Source organism: Ambystoma mexicanum, chromosome 1p (genome assembly GCF_040938575.1).
Source record: "Ambystoma mexicanum isolate Mex_15411 chromosome 1p, UKY_AmexF1_1, whole genome shotgun sequence".
In the NCBI taxonomy this organism is placed as follows: Eukaryota; Metazoa; Chordata; class Amphibia; order Caudata; family Ambystomatidae; genus Ambystoma; species Ambystoma mexicanum.
Window position 1 is genome coordinate 752,271,355 of NC_090921.1, and position 18,001 is coordinate 752,289,355.

At 44.1% G+C, this 18,001-nt stretch overlaps 1 protein-coding gene across 3 annotated transcripts in view; it reads left to right on the top strand.

Moving 5' to 3' along the window:
• The window catches only part of SNX27 (sorting nexin 27), a 990,538-nt gene extending 982,171 nt beyond the window's left edge, over window positions 1-8,367 (top strand). For all 3 annotated transcript variants that reach the window (XM_069650534.1, XM_069650552.1, XM_069650543.1), the window contains one exon: window positions 968-8,367. In XM_069650534.1, coding sequence (XP_069506635.1) covers window positions 968-1,015 — 48 coding nt within the window. In that variant the 3' untranslated portion in view covers window positions 1,016-8,367. The remainder of the gene's footprint in view (window positions 1-967) is intronic.
• The last annotated feature ends 9,634 nt before the right edge of the window (window positions 8,368-18,001 follow it).

Consider the following 18,001-nt stretch of genomic DNA (forward strand, 5'->3'; position numbering starts at 1 on the left):
CCAGAGAAGCAATTTACATTGATATATAAATGATCAATCCATAGATCGGTGAAAAATCAAAGAAGTGTCCATTCTGTTGGCTTTGGAAAATGCTTGAATGCACAATGCTTTAATTTAGTAAAACCTCAATTGCAGTGTCAAATTGAGTATGCCAGGCCTTATAATGCCCATAGGCAAGTCTTTGAAACATGGCAACCACGTGCCTCTTTATACGAAGTGTCTCTTTACACAAAATGTGCCCCTTTGTATGAAAAGTGTGCCTCTGTCAAACCCAAATTCTATGAATATGGATGTATGTTAAATAGCCCATTTACATTTTAACACTGCCCAAAGGCCTGCATAAAGTGCTGTAGTGGAAAAAAGAGAGGGAACTTGCAGAGGACTTGTGTGCACCTAAACAGTGACTGGTTTGCCACTCCAAACAATACTGGAGTTTAGCCTATTCATTAAAAATTCTAATGTTGACACATGAGGATCTGAGGCATGGGACGCTAAAGCGATTTTCCCAGGATCTCGCACATATTTCTGCAGATTCAGATTAGATCACTGGCCCCACAGCAAACTATTTCACCACCAGGTAACTCCTCACTTCATACTTGCACCAGAACACCAGTGACTGGTAAAGCCAGTGTAGGGTGGTCAACACACCTTTATAAACCATGGTTGCTTGTTAATCTTAAACTCCTGCTCTCAGGCCTGTCTGGAACACTTGATTATTTAGAAAAGCGCCCTACTGACCCTGCCTGCGTTAATCTGCCTACCAGTCTGTCTCTGAGCAACCTTAGGTGAAGAACAGACGTGGGTAGAGGCCATCTGAAAATTAAGTGAATTAAGTAATTGTGTAGTGCTTCAGCGGAAGCAGTGGCACCAAAAATTAGCTCCAGGATTGAAATTACATCAGTGGGTGCAAAAAGGGAGGCCATGCTGTGAATCTGTTTATTAATACTTTTTCCTTTCTTTTTTTCAGAACATTTTTCAGTTGTTGCGATCACAGCAGCGTGACACCACCACTTAGCCCCAGGGACCTGCACTAACGGCGATCGTTTGGAAGCGAAGAAAAATCATTGTATTAAAAAGAAGAAAATGCCCAAACCTAAATATTAATACCATTTGTGAATTTCATGTTTCTGGAATTTTAGAGACTGGCAGTGGGCATGTCAAGCACGAGGAAGGACCGGCCGGAGCACATTTTTTCTAGGGGTTCTGCATGGACTCGTTTTTTCAACTGGAAAAGGCTCACTTCATCCATTTGCACTAATATTTATATATGTATAGATATATAAATACCTAAATATATATACATATATATATGCATTTCTTTTTAAAGCTCATATCATGTCAATTCCTTTCTAACTTCCATTTACACACTGGTGTCTGTCCCTTCAAAGGACTTTTTCCTGTATCTTCAGCTCCTACCCCTTTTCCTCTATCAGGAATATACCTCTCCTCCTTCTCAAAGGATTTTAAAGTTTACAAATCTCTCACTTTTGTGGGCATCGCTCCTTGTGTGGCACTGAAGTACCTGCTTGGCTTTGTCTTGCTTTAGGGTGGTGCCCACTGGCTAGGTTGTGCTGCCACCCGGCTAGGATGGGCGGTGAAGCAGTAGACTGCTTTAGGCAACCAAGCGCAGGCCTTACTTTGCACCAGGGCTCATGTATGTTTCCATCTACTGTAGACCAGTTCTGTTCCCATTGTTCAGCATCCAAGCCGTTTTCTCTACCAGAGGCAGTGTTTTCAAAGTAGGCCTCCATTCTTGTCTGTTGGAACATGGAGTACAAGCCAGAAATGCTTGAAAGTCACAAAGTTCAACTTTGTTCCTAAAATGGAGAATATTGTGATGAAGACTGTTTTTTCCACACATGTAGGTATGAGGCCTATGTGTTAGAAGGGCAGTTGTCCCTGTAAGCCTGTTAAGTCTTGGATGCTGTACTGCAAACTCTGGCTTTTGGGTCTTGATTATCTGTTGGGCCATGTGTTCTCTGCATGTAGCATATGCAGCCAGTCTTTTGTGTGTGTGAGTCTGAATAAACACCTGGAACTGTTAGTTTATATCGGTGCATCTGGGGGAAGAAGTCATTGGGTGCTTTGTTGGGTGCATACAGGTAAGAGGACAGATTATCTTTAAGGAATTGTACTGAAATGCAAATTAATTGGTTCTGTGTGTGGACAGGTGGCTTAAGAAAATCGTTTATGTACCTGCTCTAAGGGAGGGCATTCATCAAGTGCCCCTACAAGGGACCCTGGGTAGAGAATGAAGAGTAGATAAATGACTAAGTATTAGCCAAGTTTTGAGGCATTTCACCTGGTATGATTGAGATGTTGAGGAACGTGCAAGTCTCTGGTATTGAGGTATGTTTGCTTATGGGGTCTATTGGAAGTGGGGGGGCACAAAGAAAAGCAGGACAAAGCTAAGATTTTTGGGCATATGCGTGGATGTGGTTCACTCGTTGCGTTCTGAAGGCTTAGCACCACGCCCTTCTATGAGGCCCTTGTATGGACCAACGTTTGTATCTCAGAGGTATTTCTAGACCGTAAAGCAGAACGTCTGCAAGGTGTCTTCAATGTGTGGCCAACACTGTTATTTGAAGGGATTTGGTTTCTGACTGCATGAGAAGATACCAAGCTAGCAATATGCACCTTCTTTGCTAATATTCTAAATCTGCACTGGATTCGCAGTGAAGTGTCTCGCTTATTTTTGGATTACTTTGTTGCTGGGGGTTAGGCTTTCACCCCCTGTGACTGATCAACTCCTGGAGATTGTGATACTTTGTTTTACTTTTCCTACTTTTCTTGTGGTATGAAAAGACTTTTCCAATAGTTCTGCAGTGTTGGATGACAGTCATTTACCTTTCTCTTGTTTTGATCTTAGCTTTCCGCTCATCAGCAGCAACATCGGGATTCTGTGAGGATTGCATTTGCAGCAGCAGTGGCAGTTGAGACGTTTCTTTGCTTCTGCAATAATGTGTTTTTGTTAGAGAAATATTTGGAGGGAAGTATCAGCAAGGTTTCCCCGACAGCCTAGCACTATGGTGTAATCTCTCCTCGCATACTATTGAGTATTTTAAACTTTGACAACACAAAGGCCAAACCCCCTCAATCCAGTGTTCATGGCTTTCGTATGTGCCTGGATTGGATTTTTGCATATGTTCGTTCTTCTCCTTGGGACGTTTAAACATTAGTAGGAACACTCGTGCAACTTCCTTTCAACTACATCCTTAGGGGGGAAGCTCCTAAAAGTAAAGGTGCTGTGAAACTGAGATAAATTGATGGTGTTCTGTGATGGATTTAATTAATGGCGTTATTGGATTTTTTGGGACCATATTGATGGCCTGGACGCAGTTTTCTCTGAACTTTTTAGACGTGATGGCCTTATTTAGAGGTGGCTTCAGGTTTTTCTTTGGTAGTGTTGAATGCACTACACCTGGCATGCCCATGTTGTTTTTACCTCTGACCCCATCCATAGTGGTCTGCAGCTGCTTGGGCCTTTGCCTTAAAACCATCTATCTAAATCTGCACTCCATCTTGCCGTCTGCTTTCAGAGTCCCTGCATGCTGTGAATTGATTGTGGTCTAACTGCAGGGAGCTGGGACAAGGCCAATCCCTGGTCTAGTGCTCCCTGCTAACTGCCACCAATAGCTTATTAAGTTATTAATTGGATTAAAGGCCAGTGGGTCTAACAACCTGGCGTCGTGGGGAGAGAAGAGCTCGTGTGCTTACTCTTAGCTACTGCAGCTTTTGAATGCTTGTCCCCGATTGATGTCTTTACTTTCTTTGATGGCTGCGTCTAGGCCTGCCAGCATTTCTAAACATTAATTATGCTAGATAAGCCCACTGTTCTGCACAGTCTGCTTAGGGAATTGGGAAAATGTAATCTGGTGGAAGCCACATTTATTCTGTTCACTGCATGCCACCTCAACACTGCTTGCATCCATGCATGCGAGTTCTTGGCTTAAGTACATTTTCCCATGGCTTTTTTGGTAAAAGACTTTTCTGACAATAACCCAGTTGAAATGTTTTGAAAACCATTGTTAAAAAAATCACACACTGCAACTGGGTTTTGTGAGCTGCGCATTGATGAGGCTTTGACCCAAATGAAAGGGGACGTAAGGCAGTATTAAAAGTGCCTGTTGTGGCGCCCTGCAGTGTGAACTATTCTTACAGCGACACCTGTTGCTATTTGTGCCAGTTCATTTAGTTTTGGGAAAATTGTTCAGGTGCACCAATTTCCGAGGAGGAAAGGGCACTCATGCTGTAGCCATAGCATACACCATGCTACCTAAAATGTAATGACCAAACATGTTTCGCCTAGTGGTCCTTGCTAAGACTAAGTACTGCCCTTAGGTTCATTTTCCTTGGGCACTGATTTGTAAAGTTTGGAAGGTCAAACACTATAGCCATTGTTGCAGAAAGAGGTAGACCTGGATCTTGAAGAGCTTCTTTTACATTTCCCCTGTAGTCCTCATGAGACTATGGCTTTGCCGCTGCCGACCTCCATTGAATCAATGGGCGTATTTGAGTACACTACAGCACTGTCGTCCTGTATGTGCGGGCTGGTATATTTCTGTAAAATAATGTGAGGGTTTATGCAGTGTCCTGCTATGGGGGACTAGCCGGTCCTCAACTCGAAGCACCGGTTTGACGTGTGCTACTGCACACTGTGTCTAGTTTTATAGAAGGTTTTATTGTACAGAAGATGGGAAATACTTTGACTAATACATTATTGGTGGATATAGGTACTAGCCCATCGGTCAAGTCCACCATCTATGACCATCATGCTATGTTCAAGCAAGTGCAAACACCTGGTAAGAATGTATGCCTAGAAATATTATTGAGTTGTGATTTGTATGCAAATGTCTTGTAAACCAACTACTTCAGACTACTTAGTTTGGTTTATTTTGTATATTTCCTGTGGAAACTTTTTGCAGACTATTCCTACTTTGCTTGCTCACCTAGATTTGTAGATTCTCTTGGTTATTCTATGACCTTCTGTCTTTAACTCCTTGATATTATGCTTGCCTCCAGTGTTTCAGAAATGTTCTGTTGTGTTAACTAACTTTAGAAATACGTTTTACTCTCTGGCATTCTCTACTGCTCTTTAGTATTCCCACCCCCTTCTTTACTCGAAGACTGCTGCTCGTTTGGCGTTCTGGGTTTATTATGGAGTGTTATCTACTATTGTAGATAATCAATTGTCCCAGTGTTGCTTGTGATTGTGCTTAGATACTTTGCACCTAGGAATGTCATTACATTTTCCTGCAAATTCCTGGCTTTCGAGCATACACATTATTCCAGAGCTCACTAATTGCTTTGGAACGCAGGAAATTTACCAAGCTTGCTATAGTGCTTATACTGTCATTATTCCAGATCCTGTTTCAGTATGTTGGGTCTCCAAGGTTGTATCAGAGCTTGCTTTGGTGCATTGGATATTTCTCATTATTTCAGAGCTTTTGTGGTTGTTTGGAACCTGGGGTGGTGGTTTTGGATCTATGGTGCTTTGGATATCTGCTGGTAATCTTGCGCTTGTGTAGCGACTTCTGTTCTCTAGTCTAGTGCTAAGAATTTCGACTATTGTTCCAGGGCTGCCTCTGATGCTTTTCTCTAGATGGCCTGCTATATTAAGCCATAGTTTCTATGTGCTTCCCTTTTGGAGCCCTTTCTGTCCCGACATGATTTCCTGATAGGTTCATCTATTTGTTTCCTCTTTGGTTGTCTGTAAAATGCCCTTTTCTTCTTCCCCAGCCTCTCTTCCAAGCCTACCTTTTATGTTTGTGCTCTGAAGCTTTCCTCTCGCGTTCCAAGTGTTATTTCAGTGTTAATTCAATATATCAAACGTGGGCCTTCTTCCCAGAACGTATGTGCCTCACTTAACTGAGGACATTCTTGTAAATAAGATCTATATTGTGTAATATTTTTCAATTCACCTGCAAGATGACACTACCTTACCAACGAGAAGACAGTTTCAGCAGTGGTTTAATTGCTAGCTGTTCAGAGGACCTTTTCAGTCTCCACCTTTGTACAAACCTAGAACCTATTTTAAGCATCTGATTGTTTAAATTAACAGAATATGTATGTTTTGTCAAATGTTAACCTATGTTCTGTGATATGCTGAGCCTTTTGGTTTTTAGGAAGCCAGGGGGATTATTTACAAGATTGCTACATATCATAACAAGGGTCCACATTTAATTTCTGCGGCTGTTATGAATGAATAAGAGGACTTAGACTTGCAACCCTGGATAAGATTGTTCAGTTCTCACTTTCTTTACTGTTGATACTTTAATCTAAGATTTGTATAACTGATCTCCCATCAACCAAACATATTGATGCTGCAAGAAGTTAAAAGGGACTGGCCCCCACAACAAATGCACACCTCCCGTTGCCAGTCTTCCCACCCTTTTTCTTACTGCCATCGATTTCACATCGTTCTCAACATGACAATTTCTGCTGGAAGGTGGCAACAAACCTGTACCCCTATTAATAGCTTCTCCTTCTCTATAGGCAGTAGCCACTGCAGCGACCGTAAAAAAAATGGCTATGGTGAGAGGAGTGGAGAGTAAATCATGGTATCGCGTGCACTGTTGGAACCATGAAAGCTGCCTATAGGTTGGTAGTTTGGCCTGGGTTTAATGGGATAGGTGCACAGTTATCCAGGACCTTTTTTTAGCTGCCATTACATTTTCGTGTGTGTGTGTGTGTGTGTGTGTGTGCGTGTGTGTGTGTGTGTGTGTGTGTGCGCGCGCGCAGCTGAGCACACACATGTTGCTTCCAATTGATTTAGTGAGGCCTTTTACGTGTTTCTGAAAAGTGAATGAATGGAGAACTTGGGGCCTTTTTAAAGGGCTTTGTCCGATCTGCAAAAGCCCTTTCTCTCCCTGCCAAATGCTCCACAAATGGTTGATGTAATGGAATCGGAAAAGGACCTTTTTGCTCCTGAAGCTTTTGGCTTCATATAACCCATTTCTGTCTGTTTCTGCTGTGCTGGAACACCTTGAAATCCCATTGGCTCGCTCTGACCCATTCTGGCCCAAGAAATCAAGGATTCACTTTTCCATGTTAAGTGAATAGCTGCTTGTTGCTTTACTTGTGATTTTAGTTTATTTTTTTTTTTTACTTTTTTACTCCAGCAGTAGTAACGGCGAGTTTCCTTTTTGCATTTAAAACAGAAAATGGCAATTATTCTGACCGTTAAGTTAATCCGATGTAGGTCGTATTGTTACCATATGTTTTCGTTTTTTTGAGCAAAAGATGGGAACTGCTTTTAAAAATACAGTTCTGCAGTCATGCTATTATTGGAATTAGCCAAGCAATCTGGAAGCCCTTACCCCAATTGAAAAGGCTGTTCGAGAGTCGCAAAGAGTGCCTTTGTACATTCTAAAAACATAGCGACTCATTCCCCTTAATGAGTCGCTAAGGGGAAAATTTTAGATGTCTCTTCCTGACAACTTGCGCCTTGCTTAGTTTTTTAAAACTTGATTAGAAGTGGGTTGCCTTTTTTGCGATTGCTTACATATTGCATATCACTGCCTCGCTTTGTGCTGGAAAGTGCTCTGTTTGCATCAGACAAAGCATTGTCCCTTGCGCTCGAGGAGGTCTAGATGAAGCTTCTGAAAGTTGAGAAATCCCCTCGATGCTGGGGGTGGTCTGCTCAGCCTCACATTTCTCCCCTTTAGGCTCTACAGATTGAACGTGTGACTGGAACGGTCTCGCAGGACTTTTCGTGCCATGCACTGAAACTCAGACCAACTCTTTGCCAGCGCCAAACAGGTTGTACATGTGCTGGCAGGTGAAGACTTGCTCAGGTGGCACCTTGCAGCCAGTTTCTAAAACGGGCATGAAGCATTGTCCATACATTTAGTGATGGGTAACACCTCTTTGGATGGAGGGATCCGACATGTGCTCGCACCCTTCAAGTCCTTGCATGTATTATATACCAGACTAGCGCAGTACAACCGCCATCGCAGCAATAAAGGAGCATTAGAATTTCCATAATTTGACTTTGCAGGTAAAGTTTCTGGATAAAACATACAGTTGATAAATGTTCCCTGAGATTTAGGGTGTTATCCCCTCCCCACTATCCCGCCCCAATCTCAGTAAGTCATTATGATGGCACATTTTTTTCTGCCACAGCGTCATTTAGTGTTTATTTATTTGAGGACCCTATTTGTACTTTCACAGCAGTATCCTGTATTTTTTATTTGTGATTTAAGAAATGTGAAGATTATTCCCCATTCACAACACCTCTCTTGCTAACAGTGTTTTTTTCATTCCATGTCCCCTAGAGCTAACTACTCTCTCAAACTGTTTGGTAATGTCACTTTAGTGTAATTAATTGTAACATATTCTTTTAAATAAATCGATTTATTGAAGAAACGTGCACAAGTCTTTTTTTTCTCTTTCAGATAACGTTTTATTGAATATTCTTATTAAAGCCATCCATGGCAATAAAAGGCGATGAGCTTCTTTTAAACTACTAATATAGACTGCTTCTTCGTTCCGTGCAAACAAACACCTCACTCACCCCTATCGCAAGCAAGAGTGAAGACTTCAAAGGGGGTAGGTTGATGGGTTGGAATGAGGCTGGATACACCCAAGAGATTTCAGACTTGCAGGCCATTTAAATATCTTCTACATAGATTAATGCCGCTCTTCCTCCTTCTTTTTGCATGACCCTTTCTCCTTGGTCGACAATATCACAACTCTGCCACTGATCGTCATGGGAGGGCCTTCTGTTTGTCCTCCACAACTTTAATACTTCTTTCCTAGCAGTAATCAAAAGCCCTAAACAACCAGATTGCGTGGGGTCGTCCAAGGGAGGGTAATCTGTGAGGTTTTAACTATTTCATTACCTGTTATTAGTTCTATATGTGTCCACACCTCTGCCCAGAACCCTTTAACTCAATCACATTAGACCTTCATGTGTGCAGGCAAACCACATCTTTCATGCAGCTGCTGCAGATGTAATTTTCTGGTGTGCTCAGTTATGCATCCTGATTGGGTACCAGTATATAATCCAAGCAGTCTTTTGTTGCAGGAGTCTAATATATAATTTTGGAGGTATTTGAACACTCCCTAGATCATGTATCATTAGAAAAACCTTGTTCAGTCTACCACTGCTTCCTATACTTGCCATGAAAACCATATGGTCCGTATAAAACCACGTCTAGATCGTTGAAGCTGAGAGTGCACCCAATCGAGAATAGGATAATAAAGTTGGGTCCTTATGATGTAAAGCTTGCCGGTTACCTCAAGTCGATGTACAACGTTTTCAGTGTGTTGCATTGAACAGTCTTCCATGCGGCATACCCAGCCCAGTGACATTTGTCAATAAAATCTTGTTCACTTGGCTATGCAGGCTGAGCCTTTTGTGGGGAGGACTTCTCCCTGCCCGGCACAGATCCTGAAGACTCTAGTGCCTTGGTGGCAGGTCCCAAGCCACCAAATGTTTATTCCTCCAATCCCCATTGTGAGACTCAAAATGACAGCCTGCAAGCAAAGATGATGGAGGAGAGTGGAAAGGGCAGAGGACCCACATTATCCGAGGACCTCTCAAGCCTGGCGAACGCAGGCTCTTTAGAGGTAGTGGAGATTAATGGGTGTGCTAAAGGGGTCATTCTATGGCCCAAAGATGAAGTGGAGGAGCGCGGATTGACTGGAAAATCCAGACGTTCCTAGAGCTAAAGTTGATTTGCACTCACCCAAAACAATTCCTGTAAAAGAAGGGTGTGGGAGCTTCATTTGGTGTGGGGGTCTGGATACCTTCCCCTTGAAGACTAGGCAGAGGAGGCAGCTCCCACCTGGAATAGCAACTGAGTGGATAATCCTATACCTGAATTTTTTAAGGCAGTAACTGGTGAGACGGGTGAATTTAGACTTTGATCCTGAGAAAAGAACAAAAACACTATCAACTGGACAGCCCTAGTGGGGGGTCCCAGGTTGAAGGAGACAACGTGGTGACTGGGACCACCGTTCTCACGCCTCATGCCACCAGGAGAGACCAACTGTTACTCTCCCTGTTGGTTTTAGCATACCCTAACCTACCAAAGGAAAATGGAATGTCTGGGAGAAGGAGATGACTGGGGGATGTGAAGTGGAGAAGGACATTGTTTGGTAATCCTGGCCGATCGAGCTTTGATTCCTCCCTTTTTGTGATTCATGAGTGAATCAAACTGTATCAGGGTGGTGCAACGCCTATTACCACAGCCATCCCTTTGGGCTGTCTGAGGTGATTGGGAAGCACAAGCCAGCCCTATTGAATCAATTGGTGGTGCGAAAGGAACCCTCACACTTGCTGCATTTAGGAACAGTAAATCGGGGCTACCCACATCAGAAACCAAACATTCTTATAGCAGAAATTGGTTTGCACTTGCCCCACACAAGGCATGCAAAAGAAGGGTGTGGGAACTAATTTGGTGTGGGCGGGGGGGATCTGGATATCTTCCCCATGAAGAGTAGGCAAAGGGGAAACCTTGACCCACAACAATGAGGAAAGTGGTCAATCCTATGATTGAGTATGTGAAGGTGGTAACTGGTGAGATGAGTAAATGTAAACTTTCACCCAGACATTTGAAAAGAACAAAAAACCTAATCAAAGTGATAAAATCCACCTCGGCACCCACTGGCCCAAGAGATAAAGGATTTACAGGAACTATAAAAGAGCAAATTGAATGTGGTGCTTGTTAAAATGGTTTTCTAGAATCTGGCCTGGTGGGCAGATTGTAGGAGGCCACCCCAGTTATAGTGAACAGGGGAACTCGGAGAGGTTAGCCACACCTAATCCAGGTGAGAGTGGTCAAGGCTTAGTCTCAGAAGATGGTGAGTGGGGTCAGCGGTCCACAATGAGTCCACACAGTGAAGCACACAATAATAAATTTAGATCGGTAAGTACAAACATACTCTTACAGGCCCAAAAACAGTGGGAAAAATTAAACGAGCAGGTGGTAATATTACACTGCTCAATTATCAAACTGTTGTGGTGTCTCTTAAGACCATAGAACCCTGGGGTGGAATGTGTGTGGGCAAAGTAGGCTCAAAGGCAGTTGAGGGTGGATGATGGGAGGTTGTTCAGGGGATTTTCTGTGTAACTACTTAATAAAACATATTCAGAAGCCTACCAAAAGTGGCCTGGTGTCTTCCTATCATTGGCAATGACCTTCAGCAACCCCCAGCCAGTGATCCTGGTGTACATTGGGCCTGCCATGCTGTTTTTCCTGGAGGGGCTCCTGAAGTTAAGAGCCTGCCTGCGGCTTTCTGCTGCGCAGTCTCCTGCACAATGCAGAGTCCTGCTGGTGTGAAAGAGGTGGCGAGGGCAGTGGGGAGAGGGACTGAGCTGCTCTATCGACCTGTTATCCTTGCAGTAAGCCTGCTGTGCAGTGCAGTACATTGCTAACTTGCTATAGTCCTTGCAGCCCCTGCTAGGCATTTTGGGAAGGGCTTGTGAAAGTAACACCCCCGCTGAGGTCTGTCCGACCCGCGGGCTGCTCGCTGAGCACTTCTTGTTGCCTGCTATCTGCGTCATCGGGTTGTAAAGTAAAAAGGACCCAGGAGTGTGCCAACATCTTGGATTAGGCTCAATCTAATGAGCGCCACGTTCGGCACGGGGCATTGGTCAGCATCACTCCGAAGTGCTCCCACTAAAGTGAGGGGAAAAACATGTTTTGGGTGTATTGGATTACACAGTTGCTTTAGTGGATTTATTACAATATTTAATAGGCGTGCGTTCACCCGTAGGCATCTTGTTGCTATAAGAAGCATCAGAACATAGACTATCGCCCAACCTCTCCTTGTACGTTTTTTACTGCTTGGCACAAAACTATAGTCTCCTTAACCCGCAGCCCACGAGATCGTGAGTTCCAGAGCTTGGCAGCCGCCACAGAAAAAGCAGATGCCAACATGAAAGAGCCGAATCCTGGGAACCGAGATGAATGCATTGTCCTGAGAGCGGAACACACAGCTGGGGACATAGGGATGGAATTTCTGTTGCAAATACTCTGCCTCCAGCCCATAGAAAGCCCTGTGTATAATGCACAGAGATTTTAACTTGTTTCTCAATAGGGAGCCAGTGAAGCTGACGGAGAACAAACAGGCAAAATGTAAGCGGAAAACAGGACGTAGGACACCACTCGTGCAGCAGTGTTTTGTAGGACCTGAAACAGTCTTAATAATTTCAGCGGCTAAGCTAAATATTGAGTTGCAGTAGTCTGCTCTGCTTAAAACAAGTGAAGTGACCACAAGTGCAAACAGGAATGAAAGGGAGGAATTTATGTTAAATCTTTAGTTTGAAGTGACCGGACTGGCAAACGGCTGCCACCTGTGCATGCAGTGAAAGTAAAGTATACAGTTTAACACCAAGATTCTTCACCACTAGGACAGGAAGTGAAAGCGAACCAAGAGAAGTGGACCATAAATCCAGTCCAGAGAGAAGCATCAGAGGGGAGACCCACCACCAAGACCTCAGTCTTGTCCCCATTGAGCTGAAGCCAATTATCACTCATCCACCATTCCACTGCCTCCAGACACCCCTACAGCTGGTACGCAGCCTCCTGTTGATGATCAACGCAAACAATAGTCTGCGTATCAGCATACAAGTAGCACCAGAGGCTGTGGGGTGTGGATGAGCTTGACTAGAGGCTGAATATACATGTTAAACAATGGAGTGGACAAGTCGGTGCCCTTAGGAACACCACAGGAAAGGGAGGGGCAGAATGGAAAGAGGGAAGACACTGAGTATGCCCTGTCGGGAAGGACCCAAACCAGGCCAACACTTGGCCGGACACCCCCTGCCTCCACCAAACGTCCAACCAGGATGGAGTGGTCCACTGTGTCAAACGCAGCTGACCGATCTAAAAGTATAATTGCGCACACCCCACCCTAAGCGGAGAGCTGAGCGAGGATGACTGATGAAACGGTCAAGTGGATGATGTCAGTATTTATTATTAAAGGCGGACACGGGTAAAAAACAAGTGGTGTGTTGAAAATGGTTTGTTGCAGGATACTTAAGTGTGCTAAAATCTGAGTGCAGTTTTTATTTGTGAACCTAAAGGTACGGTCGCTATGACTATGCCAGGAGTTCCGGTGCTTGCAATTGTTATGCCTTCTCCAGGCCCTCTAAAGGTGAAATGGATCCAATGGAAGAAGGGCTTCCTTCACTATACTAGGGCTGCATGTGGATCACCTTTTTCTAATGATGGGTGAATGTCATTGCTGTTGCGCTTTTTAGGATATGAAGGTCCACAAATATTTGACACTTCTGCCGAATTAGATGCTGCAAGTAGCAGTGATGTTGCAAATGATCTGGTGGTGGCTCTTCACAAATTGGATGCGCTCTTTAGTCCCAAAAATAGTATTGTTCTAGAATGTTATCATTTTGGGGTCTGTATCCAGGAAAATGGCGAGACTGTCACGGCCCTATGTCACTTGGCTTCTGAATTGTACATTTGGTAATATCTTTGAACATATTTATCGTATTTCTAGCAATAACCATATCAGGGAGGAGCTGTGGCTTCAAGATTAGCCTGGTCTTGAGGAAGGTATGGAAGTGGCCGGAAGGATGGAAAGTTCTTCGGTAAATGACGCAAAATTGGCCAAGGCAGAAATGTAGAGGTAGAAGTGTGAAAGTTTGAGAGTAAGCAAAAAAATTAAGGTTGTGCGGGTGAAAAGTCAGAAGGGAGAAGACTGGCTGTGCAAGTGGATCACACTTTGCTGCATCACCTGTGTGTCCCGGAAGGAAGGCTATGTGCTCAAAATGCGAGAGGAGGTGGCACTTTGCTAGTTGCTGTAGAATTTTCCAGAAGAAGGTGCTATATGTGACCAAGGAAGACCAAGGGTCATCAGGAGAATATGAAAAGTCCCATATCGAGACAATAACTGTGAATGCCATTCACAATGTGGATGAGGATGAATGTGAATGGGCGTATGCTGTGGTGCGAGTGAATGGGAAGGCAGTATCGATGATGGTTGATTCTGGTGCAAAGATCACTGTCACGAGATGTATATGAACATATGGCTGGTGATAAAAGTAACTTATTGCATCCGGATGCGAGTCCGGGCGGGTCAAATTTGGACAAAATTGAATTGTTGGTATTTTTGAATGCTGCGTTTGACTTTAAGGGTAGAAATGACCACGCAAAGGTGTATGTGATGAAAAAGGGTGCTATGCTGCTGGGGTGGCATGAATAAAAAGTTGTGCATAAGATTAGACCGCAACGTGAGTGAGCAAGTCATGCAAGTAAATTCATCTGTATGTCCGGGATCTAGGAGCATGGTCAAAGAGGGAGTGGGAAAAAAGAAGTGTATGAAGCACAAGGTCATTTTGAGGAAGGGTTGAAGCAGCAAAGTTGCGGCCAGTAACGTTGGACCTGAGACGGTGTGAAGAAAAAGCTGGAGAAGTTGCATAACTTGGGTGTGATTGAGAAAGCTGGTGAGGTGCAGTGGATTTCACCAATGGTGGTTGTGAAGAAGCCGTCGGGAGAACTTTGTGTATTGAAATACGAGAAGTGAACAAATGTGTTGTGGAAAGACACCAGTTGCCTAATATGAATGAAATGCTTACTTTAATTGGTGGTGGAAATGTGTTCTTCCAGTTAGACATGGTGTCAGCCTATCATCAGATAAAGCTGGAGGAGAGCCGAAAATGTACTACTTTTATAACCCATGAAGGAATCTTTCAGTTTAAGAGGATGCCATTTGGCCTGGTATCGGTGTCCTCTGTATTCCAGAAGATGAAGGATAAGTTGTTAAAGGGTATGGATGGAGCCTTTTGCTTTCAGGGTGATGTGTTGATTTGTGGTAAAAATGAAAAAACGTGCCATTCTTAAGCGAGTTCTTGGTATTTTTGAGAAGAGGCATTACAAGAAAGAGTATTTGTGGCATGTGATTTCAGGGTCTGCCGTGAGGCCACAGAATGAAGTGATGGTTGGAATTTAAAAAAGTGGGAACTCCCAAGTCAAAAGGTGAACGCTGCTCTTTTTTGGGTATGATTAAGTTTTATCATAAGTTTGTTCAGGATTTTGCAGACAAAGTGAAAGAAGTGAGGAAGCTGCTTAAAGGTTGGAGGACGAGTTTGTTTGGAATGAGTTGTGTGATGAGTTTGAGGATAAAAGATGAGTGACTTGGCTAGAGCACTGAAATGATTTGACACGCAAAGGGAGAGTTATCATGGTGGATGCTTGTGGTAATGGTGTTGGAGTTGTCTTGACACAAATTGATAGTGAGGATGTTGAAGAGATAGCACATGCATCGAGGGTGTTGAGGGCCTAAAAATAATTATTCAGTGTTCGAAAAGGAGGTGTTGGCCTGTCATTGGGTTGTAGAAATGTTTGCTCATTTTGTTTGGAGTGCTGAGTATGTCATTAGAACGGACCATAAACCGCTTAAAAATATTTTTTTGTCAAAAGGTCTCAGCAAGGTGGGTTACAAAGATGCAGTTTACCATTGAAGTTATTTCTGGCCGAGAAAATGTTGGCTGATCACTTATAAAGTTTAGGAGGTCAGAAAGCGGAAGTAGGAGAAGAGATTACCGATATGATTTTTGTCAATCATGATGGTATTGTGGTGAAAGAGGAATGGATGGGGCAGGCTGTGAGCATTGATGAGGCGTTCGTCCGTGTAATGAGTCACAGTTAGGGGTGACTCGCACAAAAGCTGTTCTAAGAAGCGAGTATCGGGGGCCGGGTTTCGACCGATTTGGAAAGCAGTTTGACAGTGTGCATGCAGTGTAGACAGATGGATAAAGGCGAATGTGCCAGTGGGCAGCCTTTGGTGAAGGCGGAGGTGCCTAAGAGTATGTGGGAAGACTTTGCCACAGATGTTATTGGTCGGGAGGACCTCTTGTCCAGATGGATGGAGTATAGAGTTGTGAGAGAGGCTACCAGTGAAGCGATGGAGTTTGTGCAAGAGGTTTTTGCGAGGGAAGGTTTACCTGAAATCATTTTCTTACTGACGAGACGCAATTTGTAGGTGGTATTTTCCAAAAGTATCTGAATATGTGTGGTATTCAGCACAAGAAAAGAGCATTGTACCACCCCGAATGCAACTGCATGTTGGAAAAGACAACTCGATGTATCATGGAGGCCATTTGGATGGCTGATGTGTGGAGTAAGGAAAAGAAGGTTGCGATTCAGGAGAGGCTATTTGTTTTCAGTCTGTCCCCACCTGGTGTTAGTCCGTTTGAGATGATGAGGGGGCAAAAAGCTAACACCATAGTAGTCCCTCCCTGATTGGGAAGGGCTAGAGAAACAGATTGTGTAGTGCAGGTTTTGTGGGGGAAGTTGGCCAGGAAGGAGGATGAGTAGCTGGTGTAGGAGAATGAAAAGAGAAGAGGAAGGAAAGTGGAAGTACAGTGTGGAGATTGGGTGAGGATCAAAAAAGGTGTTGTAAGGAAGAAAGGTGAACCATTGTATTCTAAGCCTGTTGAGGTGGATAAAGTGTTAGATGGTGTGGTGAGACTCGATTGTGAAATATGAATCGGGTTGCTGTTGTGGATATAAGGAGATATGGTGTGATGTCTCCTAAGAACATGGAAACCTGCAGTGGAACGTGTATCGGCAAAGTAGGCTCAGAGCTCTGAGACGGGCAGTTGATAGTGAGCGCTGGAGATGGGAGGTTGTGTTGGGGGTTTTGCTGTTTAATAATACGTCTTCAGAAGCTTACCTGAAGTGGCCTGGTGACTTCATTTCACAAACCTATACAGTCACCTTTAGGTGTGTAGGAATTCCTTTATTAACTTGGGCAACTAAAAGAAGGTAAAAAGTGATGCATTCGAATGAAACCAGTTCACAAGAATTATGCCCTAACTTTGTATGTCCAATGCCTATGATGTATTGCGCCATCTGCCCTAAAGCCACCACACTGCTTCTTGGGAGAGGGAACAGATGTTGCAAGTGTTCTTGTGGTGAAAATGTTCCAGGTATGTAAAATATTTTCTGAGGCTTGTGGAATCTGCTTAGATCACATGCTATGCATAGGCCGACATCTAGTGGAAGCTGCAGAGTATTAGTTGTTTTGGAAATTCAAAAAGGGACACGGACAGGGCGTGCCAGTAATACTATCCCTAGTGTGACATCCACTGTACCCATGGTCCTTCATGCGTCAAGGTCTCTCAGAATGTTTTTTCCGCCATTGTAACGGTCACTTAATCGTGGAGTTCCTTTTTTGGCTGATGCCATTTATTATTGATAAATTAGTTAGTTACTCTTTCTACCTCTTCTCTACACCGACTTCGACAACATCTTCAGCGGTGGAAAGGACTGTCGAACAAAGTCCTTGATTCGACTGAGCCTTTCGTCCTCGGAAGGCCGCACAGGGTCTCTGCCCTAACAGTAGGGAGAGTGAGGGGTGGACATTAGAGAATGCATTTTCCCCTTTACACTCTTTTCTCTCCTGGCTGCCATTTTGTTTAACTATGGAAAACACTCCATTTAAATTCTGCCATAGTTGTAATAAGATGTTCCCCTTTGTAGACAAGCTCTGGGTGTGTAATCTTGGTCTAGCATGGGATCACAACGAGGGGCATTGTCGAGCCTGCAAGCTCTTCAAGCCAAAGACACTCCAGGACCAAAAGACAAAGCGCTGGGCCCATCACGTCATGGATGTGGAGGGAAGCCTTTACAGACAGCGAAGGCGACAGGGAACCGTTAGATTCCCAAGTGCAAGCTCCTGACCCCAAGAGACAGGCTGGCGGCTCTGTTACGGCGACGATACCCAGCGGCGGTAGCACTCGCACTACCCCCCAACACAAAGCACATAGCCAAGGGCCAAGAATCGACGCCAACGTCGACCAAACGCCCACGCACGGCGTCAAGGGGGAAGTCCACCGAATCCCTGTCCTCCGAACACTCGAAGTCCCGATCGCCTCACGACGGGCCCCGTAAATCGAAAAACAAATCAGACGCTGTGTCCAAACCCTCTGCTAAACACTGAACTTTGGAAGATGTGGCTTAGGGCCGCTCCACTGCCGGAATTCGACACACCAAGTCGAAAACGGCCAAAAGCACCAAGAGCTCGGGTT